General features: G+C 54.7%; 2 protein-coding genes across 2 annotated transcripts in view; one reads left to right on the top strand and one right to left on the bottom strand.

Moving 5' to 3' along the window:
* The window catches only part of TACO1 (translational activator of cytochrome c oxidase I), a 742,329-nt gene that overhangs the window by 442,746 nt on the left and 277,893 nt on the right, over positions 1 to 21,690 (bottom strand). The gene's annotated exons all lie outside the window — the stretch shown is intronic.
* SCN4A (sodium voltage-gated channel alpha subunit 4) overlaps positions 15,468 to 21,690 on the top strand; it is a 29,826-nt gene continuing 23,603 nt past the window's right edge. The window contains exons 1-7 of the mRNA XM_082706637.1: positions 15,468 to 15,581; positions 16,993 to 17,634; positions 17,716 to 17,834; positions 17,971 to 18,060; positions 18,360 to 18,488; positions 18,999 to 19,090; positions 20,722 to 21,072. Coding sequence (XP_082562763.1) covers positions 17,362 to 17,634; positions 17,716 to 17,834; positions 17,971 to 18,060; positions 18,360 to 18,488; positions 18,999 to 19,090; positions 20,722 to 21,072 — 1,054 coding nt within the window. The 5' untranslated portion in view covers positions 15,468 to 15,581; positions 16,993 to 17,361. The remainder of the gene's footprint in view (positions 15,582 to 16,992; positions 17,635 to 17,715; positions 17,835 to 17,970; positions 18,061 to 18,359; positions 18,489 to 18,998; positions 19,091 to 20,721; positions 21,073 to 21,690) is intronic.

Raw genomic sequence — 21,690 nt, 5'->3', positions numbered from 1 at the left:
AGGCACCTTCAGACTTACTTCAGTTACTCTACACAAACTTAGAGAATCCTGAGGAGAGACAGAGTATCTTTCTTTTGTATGGATACACAAAAATCCCCAGGAGGGACTATGATTGACCCTACCTGTGCCACATATCTACCTTTGGGACCAACCACTGTGGCCAAGAGCGTTGACCAGACCTGGGTGACCTGGCCACCTCCATGGCCAAGGTGGAGGGTGTAATCAGCAGCCATACCAGAATGACATATTTAAGGTAGGGAAAGAGAAGTTCCCCAAAGGAAGGAGGAATATTGTCATTAAGAGAGAGAGATATTCATTCTTCTTGGGCTTCGGGGAAAAGTCTTATTTCACATACAGCTTTGGTTTTCCAGTCAGTCTTATTCCTAGTCCAAATGACACCTCACGTAAATTAGAAACATTAGCCCTGTCCTCCAGATAGTTTGGTACCATCTTCTAGACAATTATCATCTTAAACACATGAATCTACAATGATAACAAATGTGATTGGTGCCCAGAATTGTACAGTGTACAACCCAGACAACCGAACACAGCCACCCTCCCCACCCTTCATATGCTACAATTCCCTTCAATTACTTCAGCCCCTCATTAAAGAAATTCTTACCCCATAGAGCTCTAGGTAGTGCCCAGGTAGAGACCATAAATGGGAATGACAGCTGCCTGCCTACCTCCTCTCCAGTGCCCACAGACAGGGAGGAGTGAGCTACCAAGGGGACAGTAGCCAGCAGCAAAGCAAACTGGAGCCAAGGCAGGGCCATGAGTAATGACAGGAACCCTAGGGAACAGTTTCAGGGAGACAACTTGGGAAGGAAGAGACAAAATGTTTGCTTTTCCTCTGAGTGCTAAAAGAAGAGGATCTATGCAAAGAAGAGGCAGGGGTGTGCAGACACCCGGATCACATTAGCAATAAAACTACATGGAAAACTTGTGTCAGAAAGGTGTGGGAGCCAAGCAGCATAAGAACCACACACAGAGAACACCCACTTCACACCTGTAGGTTTGGGAGACATACCTCTGAGGGTTGGTGAAGTTGGTGTTGGTCCCCTGGGGAGAGATGTGGGCAGTGCAGGCATAGTAGAAAGTTCTCCAACCACAACCAGGCCTGGCCCCCAAGAAGGGGTTCGCCAAGACTGATGCTGGATCCACCGAGAGTGTGCTGGGAGGAGAGAGGCCAACCAGCCTCGGACTGAGGGTGACCACCCCCCAGGCCTCCCTGAGCCCCTCACAAAGGTCACTCCGTCCTGGGCTCTGCTCGGCTGGAGCTCTGGCTACCAGAAAAGATGGTGTCAGGGACAGGCATGGGAGACGGGGAGCAATGCTGGGAGCTTTGGGGAACAGTGACTCTGGATTCAGCCAGGGAGGGGTTCTCTAGTCCGCCTGGGGCAAGTGCGGTAGGCGAGCTGGGAGGTGGGTTGTTTCATATCAGCTCCACTAGGGGTCCTCACAGTCCCAGAATGCAGAGGGGGTGGGGGGGTGGGAGGGTAGTTGTGGGGTAGGGGGCAGCTAAACCCACCTCATGCTGCCCCCAACCTACCCTCCGCTCCCCAAGCTCTGAGGGACAGACGTCTAGTGAGTGGGATGGTGGCGGGGGTGGGGGGGAGAGTGGTGGTGGAGAAATGACTCTAGAGACTTCTGTGTCGTCCTTTGGACAGTTATGCGTGTGTGTGTGTGTGTACACAGATAGGCACACACTTAATGAATATCTAGTGACCATAGGTACACACAGATGGCCCTGTGCACATGGGAACAGGAGCGTGGACTTAGACAACGGTGCAGAAAGGAGGGACATGCACGGACATGCGTGAAAGCCCGAGCGTGACTGTGAGTATAGGTGTGTGGACACACAGTGATAAAAGTCTAGTGTCCGGAATACGTCGTGTTCATGTTCACCTGGGCGGGAGAGTAGATATGACTATATGTATGTAATAATACAAGTCTATGCACAAGCCTGATGTGAGTGTGGCTGCGTGTTTGCGTGAGCAATGAGCATGTGTGGGAATGGAGGTAACACACGGTGGAAGGGTTTGTGTGAATGTATGAAGGGTGATTTATGTGTATGGCTGAGCACGTGTGAGTATGGTTATTTGTAGGGAGACACGTTCGTGAGTGTGTGCGGAGCGAGTGTGAGTGTGAGAGCTGGCACATGCCGCCGGGGCTCCTGGGAATGAGTGTGAAGGGAGCCTGTTGTGTAGAATGAGCCTGGGTAAGCTCCTCAAGGGTGGGAAAGGACCCGTGTGAATGGGCTCCTCCGCGTGCCCCACTGTGTGTGCACGTGCATGTGCGCGTGTGCGCGTGTGTGAGTGTGAACAGGCGAGAGTGTGCCAGCGGCCCCAGGCCCCAGCGGTCCCGGGCTAAGCCCGAGCACACCCGGTGAAGCGCAGCCCAGGCTCCCACCTGAAGATTGGCCCAGTCCTCAGGTTTCACTCATGACCCTGTGACATCAGCGGCAGCAGCTGTCCCCGCCGGCCGGCCCCCCGGCCAAGTCCCCCAGAGTCCCAGCCCCAGCCCGAGGTGGGCACGGCGCTCCAGGCTCGGCCGCAAGCACTCCGCTCCTGTCCAGCAGTGAGTACCGCACCCCGCCCCGCCCAGCACCCCGAGGGCCGGCCACCCCGAGGAGCAGGGCACCCTGGCCCCATGCCCAGCCTGGCTTCAAGGAAGCCACCACTTTGCTCCGGGCACCGCTGTCCTCCTGCCCACACCGGGCCCTGCTCTGCCCCGGCCGCAGCCGAGCTCCTTGGGCCTTGACCCTCCCCGTCCCCAAACTCGCCTCTTGGGGCCCCCCTCGGCTGCCCTCGGTGCCCCTGGCTGGCTGTCCTTGCCCTCAGCAAGAGTCCTGAGGTCACCAATGGCCCAGTGGTAAAGTCTCAGCTCCAGACAGACGAGCACAGGGTGACCCCAGGGACGGGACTGGGCTGAGTGTCTTCAGGAGAGGAGAGCGGAGAAGCCAAAACGCCTGTTCCCAGTGGCGGCTCAGCCTGTTCACCGGCTGGGAAGGCAGGGCTGTAGGGGGAGGAGAGCCGCGGGAGGCCGGGTGGGGGGTGGTGGCGGCTCCTTTGCTCTGCTGAAACAGGAATCTTCCAGATGCCAGCAGAGGACACATCTCAGGCTGCACCGCCCAGGCTCTGCCCACCACCCCTGCCTCTCCCCGGGCAGCTTGTGGCAAGGCTGGGCTCCTTTCCTGGACAAGTGGGGAAGGCAGAAAGCCTGGCCCAGGGGGAAGGAGATGGGGCCACAGCACTGAAGGGCCGCTGGGAAGTTCAGGAGGGGCCCTGGCACCAGGGCAGAAGCAGCCCCTTCCCCCTCCCTGCTGGCAGAGCTGGCACCCCAGCCTCCTCCGGGGAAGAGAGGGCGGGCAGCCACTAGTTCGAGAAGCCGAAAGGTCTGAGCGGAGGTAGGAGAAAGGGTTTGAGAGGAGTGTGGTGTTGCTTATCAGAGAGAAGCATTTGTTCAAAAGATCGGGAAGTCCCCATCTAGAGGGCCCTGAGGGTGGGGTGGGGGCTTTTGAGTCTTTCCAAGAAGGCACTGATGTGGCACAGAGGGCCTGAGCGCCTTCCCAGTCCACCCGGCAAAGGCTAACCACTGTCTTGCGGCCCCTCCCCCTGCCCGGGGCACCAGGCCGGGGCACCACAAGGGTTCACACTGCCCCAGGTGGGGAGAGGGCAGTCCGGGTGGATCCTAAACATGGCCCCGTCCACCCATACCAGCAGTAGTGGGGGCCTGCCTGGAAATAGGTCACCCCAGAGCCCGGGAAGGGCAGAGCCCAAGGGAGACTGGAAGGCCCTTGAGTTTAGCCTCTGTAGAACAGCCAGCTTGAGGAAAATAGCTGGAGACCAGTTTGAGGCCAGTCTGGCTCATCTGGAGAGGGGAAGGGTCTGACAGAGAGATAGGAAGAGCCGATGGTGGGTTCTATTGTCATTCTTCTATGACCAAGACCATGATTGCCTCCCAGGGCCCTGAGTTGGAGAGCTAAGGAGACCTCAGGGGCGGCAGTAGGGGGGACACACAGGGAGGACCGGTTTTCCCAGGACCCTCCAGATTCCTCTTGGGTCATCCCCAGCCCCCTGGCCTTGGCTGGCGGTCTCACTCTTGGAGGCCATGTTATGGATAGTTGAGGTGACCACATACGTATTGGAGCCACATCACCTATGTGGGCGATATGAGGTTCCAGACATAACCCAAGGGCCCCCTCCCGTGTCCATGCCAGTCATCTCTCAGGGGATCGGCTGGGATTTTTACTGGGGTTTTGGGAAGATAATTAAGGGTCTTTCCTAGGTGCCCCTGTCCCAGCCTGGCTTTGCTTGTCGTTTCTGGTTGGGAACCTGCCCGAAGTGAGGACTCGGGACTTGGAACCACCTTCCTAGCTCTAGACTGCCCTGAGCATCAAGGCCTGCCTACCGGTTTCCCTCGCCTGGGCTTCTGGGTCCCACGCTTGGGCCCAGGGTCCCGGGGAAGCCCGAGTTCAATCCTGAAACACATATCTCTTGGCCAGACTATGGAGGCGGTCCTGACAAGGGCCCTGCCTTCGGAGGCCGGAGGCCATTCCAGCCCCCAGAACAGAGAAAAGTGTAGAGAGTGGCAGGGAGGGGGTGGGGGGAGTCCAGCTGGGGATCGAGTTCAGAGAAGTCTCCCAGGGCCAGGCACAGCAAGAGAGGAGACAAGGGATTGGACTTCACCGAGACGAGCAGAAGGGCTCTCTCCAAGAGAGAGATGCATTGATGGGAAATGAAAAATCTGAGGCCTGAGTCCCAAGAGAGCAGGTAGGGAGAAGGGACAGGACGAGGGGGGTGGTCGTCAGCACCCAAGGTGCTGACTCTTCTTGAGGAAGGGTTCAGGCTCCGGGGGTCCTGTTCCTTGCCCAAGGCGCACAGCTAGTGAGGGGTGCTGACGCTGGTGCAGGGCTGGATAGGGGGCAGAGCTGGCCCCTGAGACTTGGGGGCGGTGCAGGGGGTTCCCATGGGTAGCCTGAGGGCTGGGGCAGGTGCTGGGCCTTCGGCAGGGGTCCCCACTCTATATCAGCAGAGACAGGCCATGGTATACAGGGGCTCCTTTAGGAGGTGTGTGCTTATGGGGCTGGGGGAATCCCAGGTTCCCTCTACCTCCACCACCCCTGCCCCAGGCCTTTCATGTGCTCTGGCCCCCCTTCTGCCTCGTCAGCAACAGCTATTTTTATTCCCGGAGGTTTTCAGTCAACAGCCATCATTGGGGGATGGGGCAGCAGGAGGAGCAGGAGGGGCTCAAGGAGCAGACAGAGAGAGGGGTGGCAGGGAGCTGTGCCCCTCGACAGGCAGGCTGCCCCTTCCCCTCAGGCCTTACTGCCCTCTGCCAGGAGCCCTAGCATAAATGCAAAGGACAGAACCACAATGGTCACCAGACCCCTGCCCGCCTCCCCCCTCCCCACAAGTTAGGTGCTAGAAGGACATGGTCCATGTAAGACCCGGGTGACAATGTAGCGTAGTGTTCAAGTGCTGGGGTTCTCCTGAGAGCCCCACGGGCCAGGTTTCAGCCCCAGTCTACTACATAAATCACCTCCACCAAGTGACTTACCTTCTCTATGCCTCAGTTTCCTTCTCTGTCAAAGGGCGTGACGAGAGGATCATGGTGAGGAGTAAGAGCTCGTGAATGGGAGGTGCCGAGAACAGTGCTTGGCGTGTAGTCAGTTCTACATGTTAACTAGTAGTTAATGATCGTGGCTCTTACCAGGCTGTGACTCTGATGTCCGTGTCTCATCTTGGGGCGGGGGGAGGGTGGGCAACGGAAGGAGGGAGAGGCGTGACGAAGGTGGGTCTGCCGGGCAGGCGGCAGGACAACCTTCCCCAGCGCTGGGCACCCTGCATAGCTGGGATGGGGAATGCGTTTTTTTCCTATCTGGTCTCCCTCAGGTGAGGAAGATTCTTTTATAAAGCGGATGGCAGACCCCCTTTCAGGAGGGTCCGCGGTTGACTCATGTTGCTGTGAGGACAGTGACTCCAAAAGCCAAGCCGAGTCCCTCTGGCTCCCATTCCAGCAAGATCAGCTTGTGACTCCGGTCTCTTTGGAGGCTTGTAAAATCTTGATTGGCCTTAATTGGGGAGAAGGACCTTGTACCGGAATTGGTGGGAAAACATCCCTAGAGCGGTTTCCGGTGTAGAGTGGAGTTCTCCAAAAAAGTGGCAGGGCCCTGCTGGCTGAAGGGGCAGAATGACTCCGCCAGCCTTCCTTGTGGGTTTCCGGTGATGGGACTAGGGCTCCACAGGCAGCAAGACGATCACTCTTCCTGGCGCTGGTGACCGTGATCCCCAGCTCCCGGGACCTGGCAGGTGTGGGGGGGCCCCAGTGGGCAGGGCCACGGTCTGGGAAGGGTAAGGGTGTGGGGCAGCGAGAGGAGAGAACAGAAGCAGGCATCTCATGGGGTGGACTGCAGGTCAAAGCAGGCAGGGCAGGGGAGCAGCCCAGTGTGCGGGGTGGGGGAGGGGGGTGTGGATCTGCCCAAAGGCGGGGGAGATGTGGCACAGATGTGTCCAGGAGAGGGTGTGCGTGCACAGGTTTGAGGGGTGACATCCACAGAACCCTCGTGGTCATGCTTGGGGGCTCCTGAGAGTGAGCCAAGCTAGCAGAGGGCAGGAAGCCCCAGGCCTGGGTGGAACGAATCAGCCTCCCCACCCTTTGGAGCAGCTGAGAAATGACTCATAGAAGCGATGTGTGTGTGCGTGCGTGTGTGTGTGTGTGTGTGTGTGTACAATGGGCTGCAAAGGGACTTAGTGGGTACATGAGGGTCGACTGGTCTAAAAGAAACCCATACCTCAAGGAAGTCTCTTTACCAAGCTGTTGACTTATGGTCCGCGCTCTCACAGTTCTCAACACACATGGCCCCAGGAGGCCTGAGTCTAGTCTTGCCAAGGCCCGCCAGATGCCCGCCCCAACTGGTCCCTTTTAGGGGCTTGGCCCAAGGACCCTGGTCTGCCCTTTGAAGAGGACAGACAGGTGAGACTCAGGCCAGCCCAGTCCCCCAGAGGGCTGGGAGGAGACAGCGTTTGTAGGAGCAGGCATGTGGACTGGCATCAGAGAGCTGCGTTCAAATTCTGTGCCTGCCACTTGTCCGCTGGGAGGCCGAGCCTGGAACAGTGCCAGGCACTCAGTAAACACCAAATGAACAGATCCATGACTGCTTTTCTTCAAGAAATAATCCTTCAGCCTCCACTTCGAGGGCCTATGCATATCAGCAGGTTGGGTGAAGGGGCTGAGGTCTGGGGGCTGAAGGAACCAACCTCCTTCACTCCCAACGGACTCTTCCCCATGCTGACTGAGGTGGGACATCTTTAGACGAATTCCTTTGATCTGAAGCTCAGTCTTGGGAGGGGAAAGCCCTGCTTCTAGGGAGAAAAGCTTCCAGGCTTCCAGAGCTGCTGACAGATGAGCTGGGAGGGGTTAGAAAGAAGGAGACACAGTTCACAAAACCCAAACACAGCCCATTTGAGGATTTATTTCCCATTTGTGGGTTTTTTATTTCATCGGGCCCCAAGCCAACCAAAAACACTCTGGGTGAAGGCAAAGAGGTTTGAGAGGAGGAGGCAAGTTGGCGAAAACTTTTGAGAGATGTTGGGGGTTGGCAGAGAATGGATCTGATTGGGGGGGGGGGGCGAGGAAGGGGCTGCTGATATATCCTGAACAAGAAAACAAACTTGGCATTCAGTAAGTACAAAATAAATGTGGTCACCACTATCACACTTACCCCTTGCAGCGGACACATTATTAGGCTGGTTGATTCACGTCCCTAAAAAAGGGGGAGGCATTTTTTGGTCCAGTGAGCCCCACATGGAAAGTACGATCATCATTTGCCCACCCCTCATTCTGCAGCACCCCTCATTGCCCCTGATTGTTTCCGGAACTCTTGGGGCTCCTGAGTGTCCGGAGGTTTCCACTCCCAGCTCCAGGCCTCCCTCCAAGACCTCTTGGAGCAGATTTCCTCTACAGAGTGTTAGATCAGGAGTGGAGGGCACCTGGGGTGACTTCCTCCAGGGCCCTGGCCTGCCAACCCTTCAGCCCTAAGTGCTGGCAGAGAAACAACACAGCTACCCCTTTCCCATCCCCACCCCCACACTGCCCCAGCTGAGAAAGACTGTGACTTGAGATTTATAACGAGGGGGCATAGGGATCCGTTTTGCATTCCTGGAGCTGGGCCACAGTGGGAATGCAGGAATTTGGGAAGTAGGCCACCCGGATGCCCGACGCTGTCTTTGGCACATTAGAAAAAGTTTGATTTCTTCCAGTTTCCCAGAAACTTCTGAGTCTGAGCCCTCACTGCAGATAAAGCTTAAGGAGGGGTCTCCACTGGCCACATGGAGCTCTGAAATAATCTTGCTTCCAGTCCACAGAGAAACAAAACAGCCTGCCCCTGGACTGTACTCTGCTGTCCAGGGAAAGACATGCTTGGTTGGCAAGAGGCATGATGACTGGGTCCTGAGCAAGGCCAGCAAGTTAACTGCCATCCCTGCATCCACAGAGATGGGCTCTAGCCCTAGAATGAACAGGGAAGGCTTCGAGGGACAGGTCACATCCATTCTCAATCTTCCAGGAGAGTTTTCATGTGGCTTTTATATCTCAGGCTAGTATGGCATGGCTGACGCTTCTTGGAGGATCCTGTGCCAATGCAAGTGCAGTGAGGTGGGTTTCTGGATGTTTGAAGGACCGTCTTTGAAGACAAAGTTTCCTAGGAGAGAAGGTTCTAGAAGCATGTGGTGGTGGATGTGGTAGTGATGTCTATCCTGAATCGTGTTTTCAATAATTTGGGACAGTCAGGATCACAGACACCCAGCTGTGAGGGTGTTGAACTGAGAGGAAAAATCAAGATCCAATAGGCTTTCACAAAGACTAGAAGTAAGAGGCATCTGGGTGGCTCAGTCGTTAAACTCCTGCCTTTGGGTCAGGACATGATTCTAGGGTCTTGGGATCGAGCCCTATGTCAGGCTCCCTGCTCAGCACGAAAACCCTGCTTCTCCCTCTCTCACTCTCCCTGCTTGTATTCCCTCTCTCGCTGTCTCTCTCTCTGTCAAATAAATAAATAAAATCTTAAAAAAAAAAAAAAACTAGAAGGGAAGAGGTGCAATGAACAAGGGGAACTTGTAGAATGTAAAGTCCAACACCTAAATTTATATTAATCTTGCATCTTGAAACCATTATTAGTTTCAGGTTTGGGGGATTTTTTTGGTCAGTTCTTTTGGATTTTGTACCTAGATAATCATGTCATCTGTGAACGAAGATTCTTTTATTTCTTCCTCTCCAAACAGTATACCTTTTATTTCCTTTTCTTGTCATATTGCATTAGCTAAGATTTCCAGTATGATTTTGGAAAGCAGTGGTAGAAGGCAACATCTTTGCCTTGTTCCTGACCTTAATGGAAAGCTTCTAGGTTCTCATCATTAAGTACTATGTTAGCTATAGGTTTTTTGTAAATGTTCTTTATCAGGCTGAGGAAGCTCTCTACTATTCCTAGTTTACTGAGTTGTCGTTATTGTTGTTGTTGTTGTTTTATTATGAATGGGTATGGGGTTTTGTCAAGTTCTTTTCCTGCATCCCTTGATATGATTCTATGTGATTTTTCTTCTTTAACCTATGGATGTGATGGATTACGTTAGCGGATTTTCTAACGTTGAACCTGCCTTGCTTACTTGGGATAAACCCCACTTGGTTGTAGTTATACTGATTTTTATACACTGTGGGATTTGATTTGTTAATATTTTGTTTGGGGTCCACCTGGATTTAAAAGGGAAAAATCAATTGCACAATTTATAGGATAGGGAAGGTCTAATTTGACTATAGTTCAATGAGGAAAAGATCCAGGAGTGATTGCAAATTTCACCTTTTTAGTAGCTGCTGAAAAAATGAATCCTATCTTGGGATGAATGAATACAAAGGGTGTCTAGGCCGGAGGGAAGAGGCCATTGTCTGTGGTCAGATTATGTCTGGAATTGGGTGTTCCAACCTGGCAGCCCCACAGAGAAAGACAATGCTGGGCTGGACCTGCTCCAGAGTGGAGCCGCCTCGGCCTCCTGTGTCCTTACACTTGGCTCCTTGCCTCTGGACAGCTGGCCCCAGCCTAGCTCCCTGACTCCTGATCCTTCTTCCCCCACCCTCATCCCTGTCTGCTCACCACCTCCAGGCCCCCAAGATGGCCTGACTTTACTCACCACTTCCGCCCAAACTTCCGTTTCAATGCAAGTTCCGTTGGGGCTTCTCACTTACTAAATGGGCTCTGGCCCTGGCGCCCAGGGAGCTGGGTTTTATTCTTGGTGTGGCCTCTCATTTATCACTCTCTAAAATTATCTTATTTGCTTCCCTATTTATTATCTGCCTTCTCCCTCTGGAATGCAAGCTCAGTGAGGACAGGGAGTTTGCCACCATTATACTGTAGCTCCTAGAACAGAACCCAGGACACAGCAGATGCTCAAGAAATGTTTGTCGAATGAATAAATGTATGATCTGGGGGGAGTTGCTGCTCCTCTCTGGGCCTCAGGTTCCCCATCTGTGAAACGAGGGAGTTGGACTCCTTGACCTCTTGAGTCCTTGCAACTCCAAAGTTCTTAAATTCAGTGGGAAGAGGTTGTCCGGAGCCCCCTGCAGGCCCTTAGCTGCCACATCTGAAGGACAGACTGGGGGTGGAGGCCAGAGTCGGATTTCTGGCAGGTGGGAGGAAGAAGGTTCAAGCTGTCACGTCGGCCTCCTTTACTCCAGGTTGTAGCTGAAAGAGCCACATGGAGATGTGCCATCATGACACCTAACCCTTGATATGGGGCTCTGTGGTGCTTGTCCTTGCCAGGAAGCCACCGTGCACACATCCCAGATAACCCTTCATTCCTCCACTGGAAACAATATAGCTTGTCCTGTCTATTCTGGACACATTGAAAGGGTGGACAGAAGGCACATACTTGACAACTAACTGTGGTCTTATCTCAACCCACTGCCCCTGTGAGGGGCTCTCCAAGGCTGCAAGGTGAAGTCCAGACTCCCATGCCTGAAAATCGAGGCTATGGCCAGCGGCCCAACACACCTTCCCCAAATCCCTGAATAGATTCTCTGCCCCACAAAGACTGACATACCTGCAGCTCCCTATGTCCAGCCTCTGTCTTTGCTCTGGCTCCTCCCTCTCCCTGGAAGGTTCTTCCCCACTATTTCTCTGTGTTTATAACTTAAGCATCCTTTGAAGCCCAACTGAAAAACCCCATCTTTCTTTCCCTGACCTGGGAGTAACCATTCATCCACATGAACTCCCACAATGACCTACCCTCTTCAGGGCAATCATCGCTTTCTCCTCATGTCATAGTCACATGAGCTCGTGTCCACCTTCCCCCCAACGACCAGATCTTGGAAGGCAGGATGCCCAACAGGTGCATCTTTGTGTCCTATTCAGGGCTGGCTCAGCTTCGGGCTTACGAACAGAATGGATGGATGGATGGGTGGATGGATGGACTGATGGATTAAATATATCAGAATCCATTTTATCCCTGGGCAGGTCTGTATTTAAGTCTTCATCCACTCATTCTTTTAGCAAACATGTCTTGAGTGCCTACTGTGTGCCTAGTCCCAGGACTGGCTATAGCGAGCTAGACAGACAGCTCATGTCCTCTTGGCATTTCAGTCTAGTGGAGAAGACAGACAAAATAAATTAGGCAAATTACTGGGACACCTGGGTGGCTCAGGTCATGATCCTGGAGTCCCGGGATCGAGTCCCACATCTGGCTCCCAGCTCCACGGGGAGTCTGCTTCTCTCTCTGACCTTCTCCTTGCTCATGCTCTCTCACTGTCTCTCCCTCAAATAAATAAATAAATAAATCTTTTAAAAAAATTAGGCAAATTACTTGTTTAAGTAATTATCAATTATAAAATATGTGATGGAAAACACAGGAGACTGTGATAGAGAGTAGAGAAGGAAAGCGCCACTTGGAGAAGAGACATTTGAGCCTAGGCTGGGGGTGAGCTGGAAAGGGGCCAGTGGGACTGGGGCAGAAGGAAGAGGGAGAAATCAGGAGACAAGGGTGGAGAAGGAGGCAGGGACTGGATCACCCGGGCCTTGCAGATCACTGTAAGACTTTCAGGTTTTGTTCAAAGCACAACAGGAAATTGCTGGAGAAATTTAAGCAGGAGAAACAACATGATTAGTTTCTTGTTTTTAAAAGATCACTGGCTGCTCTATGGAACAGATTTGCAGGGGCCAGGGCAAAAAGTTAGCAGGAAGCAGGCTATTGCAAGAGATTATTGTGATACGGTCCAGGGGGAAAAGGAGGAGGTCGCGTATATTTTGGAGATAGTATTAATGGAACTTTGGATGGGCTTGGTGTAGAAGGCGAGGGGGAAGAAAGCATTCAGGAGGCACCCTGATGTTTGCCTGGAGCAACCAGATGGATGGATGGACATTTTCTGGGTTGAGGAAGACTATGGGTTGAACAGTTGAAGAGCACAAATGCTTCGTCCCAGATACCACACATAGGTTGGGATACCTCTTAGCTCTCCACATGGAGTGGTTCAGTTGGCAATTGCATACATCAGTCTGGAGTTCAAAGGAAATGTGATGCTATTCTTGTCACACTACTTACAGCCCTAGGAATGACGCCATCTAGACCCAGACTGAGAAACTTTAGAGACTGGGGAAGAAAGAGGAACAAGCGAAGAAATTGAAAAGAAGCAGCCAGAGAGGTAGGAGGGAAACCATGGATGTACTCTCAGGGAGGCTGAGCAAATAGAGCCTTTCCAGAAGGGGGCTGCAGCCAAGTGGGTTGAATACTTATGAGAGGTTGAGGGAGGTGAAGACAGAAACGTGTTCAGCAGACTTGGCAGTAGAGAAGGTGCTAGTGACTTGACAAAAGCCATTTCAGTTGAGTTGGGGGGGGGGGTGGAAGCCAGGTTGGAATGGGCTGGGGAGTGAACAAAAGGTAAGGAAGTAAAGACAGCTGGTGTGGACACTTTCTAAGAAGTTTCTCCATGAAGGGAAATCGAAAAATAGGGCAATATGAGGCTGGAAGGGTGGTTTCTGTCACCACCACCATTATTTTTGCAATGGGAGAGCCTAGTCATAGACAGGAAGAAGCTGACAGTGGTAGAGAGAAGATAACTAGAGAACGGGGTCCTTAGGAAGGTAAGAGGGGTCAGGGTTGAGCCCACATGCAAGGCCTGGCTTTGGTGACTCCTCATCTTCCGTGTTAGCAGGATGGCAGGGGCAGGGGCAGGGGCAGCAAAGAGGTTTTTGTCAATTAGATGGTGTGCGATGCTATGTTCTCATTGGAGGCCAGGAAAAGTCACTGCCTGGGCGCATCCCAGGGAGGACCGTGGAGTGGGGGTGTTGAGGAAAGAAGAGAAGGCATGGAGTAGTTTTCTCACAAATTGGAAAAGTGAGGGCACCAGAGAAACCTGTACTTCCAGGACAAAGGTGAGGGCACACATGACATTTGTAACCATGTCGGCTGCAAACCCTGTCCAGCCCAGCCTTTGATCCAGCAACGTCTAGCCTCTCAAGGGCTGAGCCAAAAACAGCACAGCTGGGAGACGGGCTGGGGCTTCCCCAGATGAGTGAGATGGAAGGAGAGAGAAAGCCGGAGTCAAGAGTATTTTCGAGGAAGGATTGTGATGATGGCGCTTATAGGTAAGCTGGGTAAGTCAGAGGGTTCTGCTGGAGAGTTAGAAAATGCATGGACAAGGGGGTGAAGGCTGGAAGAATCCCAAGGATCACAGTAAAGGGCACTTGACTGTGAGCTGAGAGGTAGGAGCGGGGGAGAGACTATTAAAGGACATATGGTCTCTGGTCATGATTTAGATTCAGGGTGTGCTTACAGGAAAGAGGGGCAAAGGTGGAGGGCTCCTCCCATTCATTCATCCACTCATTTAATAACCTCTTATGGGGTACCTGGCAGGCTCAGTCGGTAGAGCATGTGACTTTTGATCTCAGGGTTCCGAGTGCGAGCCCCATGTTGGGTGTAGAGATGACTTAAAAACAAAATCTCGGGGCGCCTGGGTGGCTCAGTGGGTTAAGCCACTGCCTTCAGCTCGGGTCATGATCTCGGAGTCCTGGGATCGAGCCCCGCGTCGGGCTCTCTGCTCAGCGGGGAGCCTGCTTCCTCCTCTCTCTCTGCCTGCCTCTCTGCCTGCTTGTGATCTCTCTCTGTCAAATAAATAAATACAATCTTTAAAAAAAAATCTCAAAAAAACACAAACAAACACTTTTGCTCAGCATTAGGCACATGGGTGATACAAAGGAGAAATCCACTCAGGGCATCCAGGGAGGGTTTCTGGAGGCAGTGGTTCTTGTGTAGGTTGAGACTAGAAAGACAAATTAAAGTTCTCTGGGGTGACAAAAAGGAGGGGTGTTCCAGGAAGGCAAGCAGACCATAAGCAAAGGCTCGGGGGTGGTTATAAAATAGCTTGGCCCATCTGAGAGATAGCAGTGGCATAGCCAGAGTGTGGGCACGTGCAGGGCAGGGGAGGGCGGTACGGGGGGGGGGGTGCTGGGGTCATGGGGAGACTGGGAGGCCAGGTGGAAGGTGTGGACACACTACAAAGCAGTAAGAAGCCACTGAAGGAGCAGCCAGGTTTGATCAGATTTGTGATTTCAGCAATGTGGGTGATGGATTATAGTGGAGCCCAGTGGGAAGTAGGGAGGCAGGTGGGGGGTATCTGGACAGAGCAGGTGAAGGGTGAGGAAGGAGCAAGAGCTTGAAGGACGGAGAGCCCTGTGGGTGCTGGACCTGGGACTGGACCAGGTGTACCACCAGCCAAATCCATGCCTCAGCGGGCCCAGCCAGGGACGCACTTTTCCCCTCCTGGAACAAGACATCCAGATGCCAAGGGGCTTCAGGCCTGGTGAAGAGGGCAGGACAGGGATTTAGGATGAAGTACAGATTTTGAAGGGGGAGATGCGGACTCTGCCTGGGGCCAGCTGGGGTCAGCAGGAAGAGGTGCTAGGCCTGCCTGTGTGGGTCCAGAGTCTGGCAGGGGCAGAGCCCAGGGGAGGAAAGAGAGGCAAGAGCTGGGCAGCCGTCTCTAAACAGACCTGTGCCAATGGGCCAGGCACCAGATTCAGTGGTGGCCCCAAACCCCAGGCTGTGAGGAGTCTGGTGGGGGAGACAGATACCAAGGGACAATCTGGCAAGCAGGGAGTGAATTACCGCTGACCTTAGAGCTTTGCAGACTCTGGCTGCAGGAAGGGAGCCGTAACTCCACTGGTCTGGAGCCATCGAAGAAGCGGTACTGTCTCTTAAAAAAAAAGAGAGAGAGAGAAGGAGGAGGAGGAGGAGGGGAAGAAGAAAAAGGGGAAGAAGGAGAAAGACAGCGGCAGCATGAGGTGCCTGAGGGGCGCGGGAGGGCCAGCTGAGAAGAAGCTGCAGGGTTTGTGCACTTGGGGGGCCTCTGGGGACTCCAGCAAGTGTGGCTTCCACGAGGGATGGGGTGGAGCCAAACTGTCTCTGGTTGACTGTCGTCCCACTTGAGCCCCCGTGAAGGGCAGAGTGGGCAGTGGCAAGCCAGAGGATGGTTGCCAAGCGAGGCTTGTGAACTGGGAGGGCGCCCAGCAGCCACGGGCTGTCCGCACGGCCATCAGGCAGGTCAGCGTCTTCGGTCTGGGCGTGTCTGTGGGTGCGGGGGTGGGATGAAGGTGGGAAGGTGTGCGGCTGGCGGCAGGGTAGGACCGCAGGGCGTGTGCGTGTGTGTATGCGTGCGTGCTTGCACACACACGCTCCCACGCCCACAATGGGGCCGAGGAGCAGCTGAAGGATGGGGTCAGCAGGGATGAGCAGAGTCATCCCCGTGGAAACACGACTCCCTGGGTGATGGCAGGGAGCAGCTGGGCCACCAGGCCAGGGGGCGTGGCCGGCTCTGCCCAATGGCTCTGGCCTCTCCCTGGGCCACCCTCCCCACCTGTTGGCCAAGCCCAAGGAAGTGCTGTGCTGGCTGGAGCAGGGACACTGTGCAGTCATCGGAGCCCACTGAGAAAGGGCCACCATCCAGTGGAGCTCTGGGGGCCTCTGACGGGGTCTGTCTAAGCCCCTTTGGTGGCGAGGTGGCTCTGGGGTGTCTGTCTGGGCAGGCCTTGCAATGGCTCGTGTGAATGGGCTGCCGCGGTCCTCCTGTGCCTGCCTGCTGACGTGGGTCTTTCCCCAGGACCTTTCAGAGAAGTGACCCACCCCCTCCCTTGCACAGGGAATGGGCTCAGGAGGGCTGGGCAGGAGCCGGGGCCATCAGGAGAGGTCAAGGGACAGTCCATACTGTTCTCACAGGCCTCTAAAGCTCCGGGGGGGGGGTGCACCCAGTCCACACAGGGACCACCAGCCAAAAACAGTCCCTGGGACCTCTAGCCCTGTCTCCACCATTGAAACTGTCCTTGTCATTATCCCCATGACCTTGCCTTTGTGTCGCTTTGTGTCATCCTCTTCCACATTAACATCTGCAGGCTCTCCTGCTGTGGCCACACACACACACACACACACACACACCCTGTATCCTCCTGCTCCAACCCCTCTGCTTGCCCATGGGATAGATCCCACAGGTTCCGTGGGCGGGAACTGGAGGGACCCTCTGCAGAGCCTGGGTGCCTTCCTTCTTCCCTCTCCTAATCCAAATCATGCTTTCCCAAAGCTCAGGATATAGTAGCCCCCACCCCACGTCTTTCTTTCCCCTTCCCTCCAGACCAAGGATGGTAAATACAGGCAGATCCACTACATTCTCTTTTCTCGTGCCCTGGCAGACATCACTAATCAATCACAACAGTCTTTTTCCACCCAGGCTGGCTGCAGCCTGGAGGGTATCCACCCGCATCTCCAGGCCTCCCATAGCAGCTGAACTAGGTCAGCCCTTAAGATGAAATCCATCTGCCACTCCTGCTTTAGGGTTGCTCCCACCAGGCCCTTCCTCTTGAGCCTCAGGGCCTCGAGCACATTCACATCTGACTCCTGTCCGCCTGGCCGCAGGACAGAACCACCTGAGCATAGCCAGCTGTGGTTCTCTCTGTCCCCATAGGCTGACGCCACCCAGTTCCGGAGCTTGGGCGCAGGAGGTGGTTGAAGGCACTGGGGCACTGGCCCCACCGAAGAGGACCTGGTGGTTTGCTGTCTGTCCCAAGGGCAGCCCACCCCCTGCTGGGGAGAGTGGTGCAGGCCCGAGGGGGGATGCTCTTGTGTCCAGCACCTGCCCAGGCCTTACAGGCACAGCTCCCCGTCCCTACAGGGCTTGCACGTCAGCCCCCCCGGCCTGGCCCCGGGGCAGACAGGAGGTGAGTAGCAGACAGCAGGCCCAGGGCCTGGTAGGCGCCCAGCCCCCAGGGAGCAGCACACTGCAGTCTCGCAGGCCACCTGCCACCCTCCTGGACGCCGAGCCCAGGATGCGAGGATGGCGAGCTCATCTCTGCCCACCCTGGTGCCTCTGGGCCCTGAATGCCTGCGCCCTTTCACCCGGGAGTCCCTGGCGGCCATAGAGCGGCGGGCGCTGGAGGAAGAGGCCCGGCAGCAGCGGAACAAGCAGATGGAGATCGAGGAGCCTGAAAGAAAGCCACGCAGCGACCTGGAGGCTGGCAAGAACCTGCCCCTCATCTACGGGGACCCCCCACCCGAGGTCATCGGCATCCCCCTGGAGGACCTGGACCCCTACTACAGTGACAAGAAGGTCTGGGCCAGTAGGGTTTCCTCTCCCCACCTGTCTATCGTCCGCCTGTCCCTGGGTCTCACAGCTCCCTCTCTACCACAGACCTTCATCGTCCTTAACAAGGGCAAGGCCATCTTCCGCTTCTCCGCGACACCCGCCCTCTACATGCTGAGTCCCTTCAGTGTCGTCAGACGTGGCGCTATCAAAGTGCTCATCCACTCATATCCTGCCCAAGCGGGGCGTGTGCCGGGGCAAGAACGGGCTGGGGGCGGGCAAAGCCAGGTGCTATAGGCGAGGAGGCCCTCCACCCACCTCTGCTCCCACCTGCTCCCTCACTGTCCTTGACCCTCCCCTGACGCTGTTCAGCATGTTCATCATGATCACCATCCTGACCAACTGCGTGTTCATGACCATGAGCAACCCGCCTTCCTGGTCCAAGCACGTGGAGTAAGTCTCTTCCTTCCTCCTCCTCGGAGGCCCCCTCCCCACACCCCACCCCTGTCTGGGACATAGCCCACCCCAGGGGTCTGAACTCTGAGGGTGCCCCGTGTGGCACTGCTCTTGTCTTCCAGGAAGACACACACTCTTATTGTCCCCCCCATCAACACTGCCCCCCCACCAGGAGGGGGTGCACACTGTCACTTTCACCAATCAACCCCCCCGGGCAGCATATTTCATTTATATGACCTCCCTCCTGGGAGGTCCATCATGGCCACGCCTGGTCCTGGCCACCCTCTCCCCACCAGGTACACGTTCACGGGGATCTATACCTTTGAGTCCCTCATCAAGATGCTGGCCCGGGGCTTCTGCATTGACGACTTCACATTCCTCCGGGACCCCTGGAACTGGCTGGACTTCAGCGTCATCACCATGGCGTAAGCAGGGCCTGGGGGGCTTCCCAAGGCAGAGGAGTGGGAGAGAAGGAGGCCAGGCCTCAAAGGGGGAAGCTGAGTGGGCTGACCCTCTTGGGGGAGGGGGGTGCTGCAGGGCTGACGGGCAGGTGTGCAGTAAGCTGTCTCATCCTAGGGGATGCCATGGCTGGGGTCTGGCTTGGAGGCTCTCCTGATGCCTCCTCAATGTGTCACCATGCACCGTGTGCCACGACACGCGGCAGTGCTGGACCCCGATCCCATGGGCCTCACACACTGGGAGAGCTGAGCTATCCAACCCCCACTCCCATCAAAGTTCCTGCACTGTCTTCCCAGCTCTCAGGGCCCAAGAGGAACCTTGGGGTGTCTGACATGGCCTTCCCTCTAACACCTGTGGTAACCCCAACCACAAGGATTCCTCAGGAATCCTCATTCTGGGCATAGAGGAGCTGTGACTTCTGCCCTCATATCTGCTCCTGACTCTGACACAGTCTTCACCCCCACCCCCTGGCCCAGGTACTTGACGGAGTTTGTGGACTTGGGCAACATCTCAGCCCTGAGAACCTTCCGGGTGCTGCGGGCCCTGAAAACCATCACAGTCATCCCAGGTAGGTGCGGGGACCCCCTGCCTGGGCCAGCAGGCTTCCCCCCTATGCCCAGGCCTGGAACCTAACACTCAGGTCCAGGAGCCTGACCCAGGGTCACAATGCTCTGACGCCAAAACCTGGACATAGTCAGGGGGCCCCATGGCCAGGGAGGAGAAGGAGCCAGAGGCTGGAGGATGGGCGTACAAGAAGCAGCATAGCAAGGTGGTTAGAACACAGACTCTGAGCCAGATTTCCTGAGCTCAAATCTCATCTCCACCACTTTCTAACTTTGACCTCAGGCAACTGGTTCAACCTACCTATGACTCAGTTTCCTCCTCTATTAAATGTGTGTGATAATAGTCCCACTCATTGGGGTGTTACGAGGATTAAGTGTGCATGGATGTGTGTTAAATGAAATGAGCAGCTGGGCAGAGCAGAGAACTCAACCTGAGAGAGACAAAGGGAATGAGTGATGGAAAGTCCCAGCCCTGAGAGCTTGATAAGAAACACGCCACATAACCACTGAGCAATAAGGCCAGGGCAATTCCAAAGTAATGCATCAAGAAGTATGAAGTAAATAGAATCCAGATCACCCAGACCCTCAAAAAAGCATGTGGAGAAACCGGACAAGCTTCATGAAAGACAGTCTGAAAAGAGAGAACCCTGGGAGGAGGAGGATTAGGTCTAAATGCTGGAAAGCACCATCATTTTCACCTCGTCCAACACCCACAAATGTGTCTGAGGAAAGTGAGACCTTGACAGGCCTTGGGAGGGGAAATACTTCCTGAAGGCCACACTGCTCACTGGTCACTGAGTAAAGGCCAGAGTACATTTCCTCAATGCCAGGCTTCCAGCATCTTCCCAGCTCAGAGAGTTTTGATAAGGCGGTTTTGATAAGGCGGTGCTGAGCGCCTGTTTTCTGCATCAGGATAAGAAAAGGAAATGAAATGATATGGAAGTAAGAAACACTCTGAATAGGCCCAAAGAAGAAGAAGTTATGGCTTTTCCATAAATGATGAGACTCCATCTCTGGAAGTTTGTAAGAGTTTCTATGCCTTGTCTGTCCAAAGGGTCAGGTTGCAATAACATCTCCAACTCAGTCTAGAGCTGCTGTTCCTTGGGTATGAATAGGCATTGTAAGAAAAAGGGTTCTGTTGTCAAGTAAGTTAAGGAAACATGATATTAAAGTGTGTTTGTTTCTACAGGACTTGTCAGAGCCTTTGTTAGAATAATCTACAGTCATGCTCCAAGAGCAAAATCTAGAACTGAGACTTGCCCAAACATTTATTGAACCCCTTCTTTTTTAAGGGCACAGCTGGGGGAGATCAGTGTTGTGTAAAACAGTTTGGGAGTGTTGACTTGGTGACATTTATTCAACACCACCATGTGCCTGTGTGTTGTTCTATACGTCAGGCAACAGCCTGGAAAGTCCTCATAGTGCATTCTCCTCATGGCCGAGACTCTGTGCCATTCAAATGCTCCATATCTGGGATGTGATGGGAGAAGAGTGGGCACATGTGGGAAGGCTTCAGGGTAGTGGTGCTCCTAGTAAGTCAAGCCTTGAAAGAGATGTGGTAGGCAAAGGCCTGAAGGGGGGATGAGAAGGAGCCTTCCACCTGCCCACCCCCTACTCTCACCCTCCCTCTGGTCAGGGCTGAAGACGATTGTGGGGGCCCTGATCCAGTCGGTGAAAAAGCTGTCCGATGTGATGATCCTCACCGTCTTCTGCCTGAGCGTCTTTGCTCTGGTGGGGCTGCAGCTCTTCATGGGAAACCTACGGCAGAAGTGCGTGCGCTGGCCCCCGCCCTTCAATGACACGAACACCACGTGGTACGGCAATGACACGTGGTACGGCAATGACGCTTGGTACGGCAATGACACGTGGTACGGCAATGACGCTTGGTACGGCAATGACACGTGGTACGGCAACGACACGTGGAACACCCATGAGAGCTGGACCAGCAACTCGACCTTTGACTGGGATGCCTACATCAGTGACGAAAGTAAGAACTCACCCTGGGGAGGCAGGAGGGAGTACCCCTTCTTCAACCCCGCCCCTGGATTTCGGCTGTCGCCACACCTGCTCATCCCTCAGTTGGGCTGCCCGCGCAGGTGCGTGGGAGCTGCGCGCATGCGCACGCCTACGCGCATGCGCCCCATTCCGCCGGCTCTCTGCGCCCCAGCCGCATCCCGACTGCTCACCTCACAGCCGAGGTGCGGAGCTGACACGGCCAGCGGCTTGGCTCCCTGTCGTGTATTTTTTTTTTTTAAGATTTTTATTTATTTATCAGAGAGAGAGGGAGAGAGAGCGAGCACAGAATGGCAGGCAGAGGCAGAGGGAGAAGCAGGCTCCCTGCCGAGCAAGGAGCCCGATGTGGGACTCGATCCCACGACGCTGGGATCATGACCTGAGCCGAAGGCAGCTGCTTAACCAACTGAGCCACCCAGGCGTCCCCCCCTATCGTGTATCTACCCAGAGACCTTACAGGAGGGACAGGGGCAGCCAGAGAGCCTCCTCTTGGTGTATGTGGTGGATATAAATGTGCCCACAGGCGTGCAACGGGTGCGTGTGTCCACAGTGTGTCCACGTGGGTGACATGTTTCCTTTGTGGCCTCTGACT

The sequence above is a fragment of the Mustela nivalis genome (genome assembly GCF_964662115.1).
Source record: "Mustela nivalis genome assembly, chromosome: 17".
NCBI classification, from domain to species: Eukaryota; Metazoa; Chordata; class Mammalia; order Carnivora; family Mustelidae; genus Mustela; species Mustela nivalis.
Note: the sequence above shows the minus strand (reverse complement) of the source record. Positions and strands in the feature narration are given on the sequence as shown.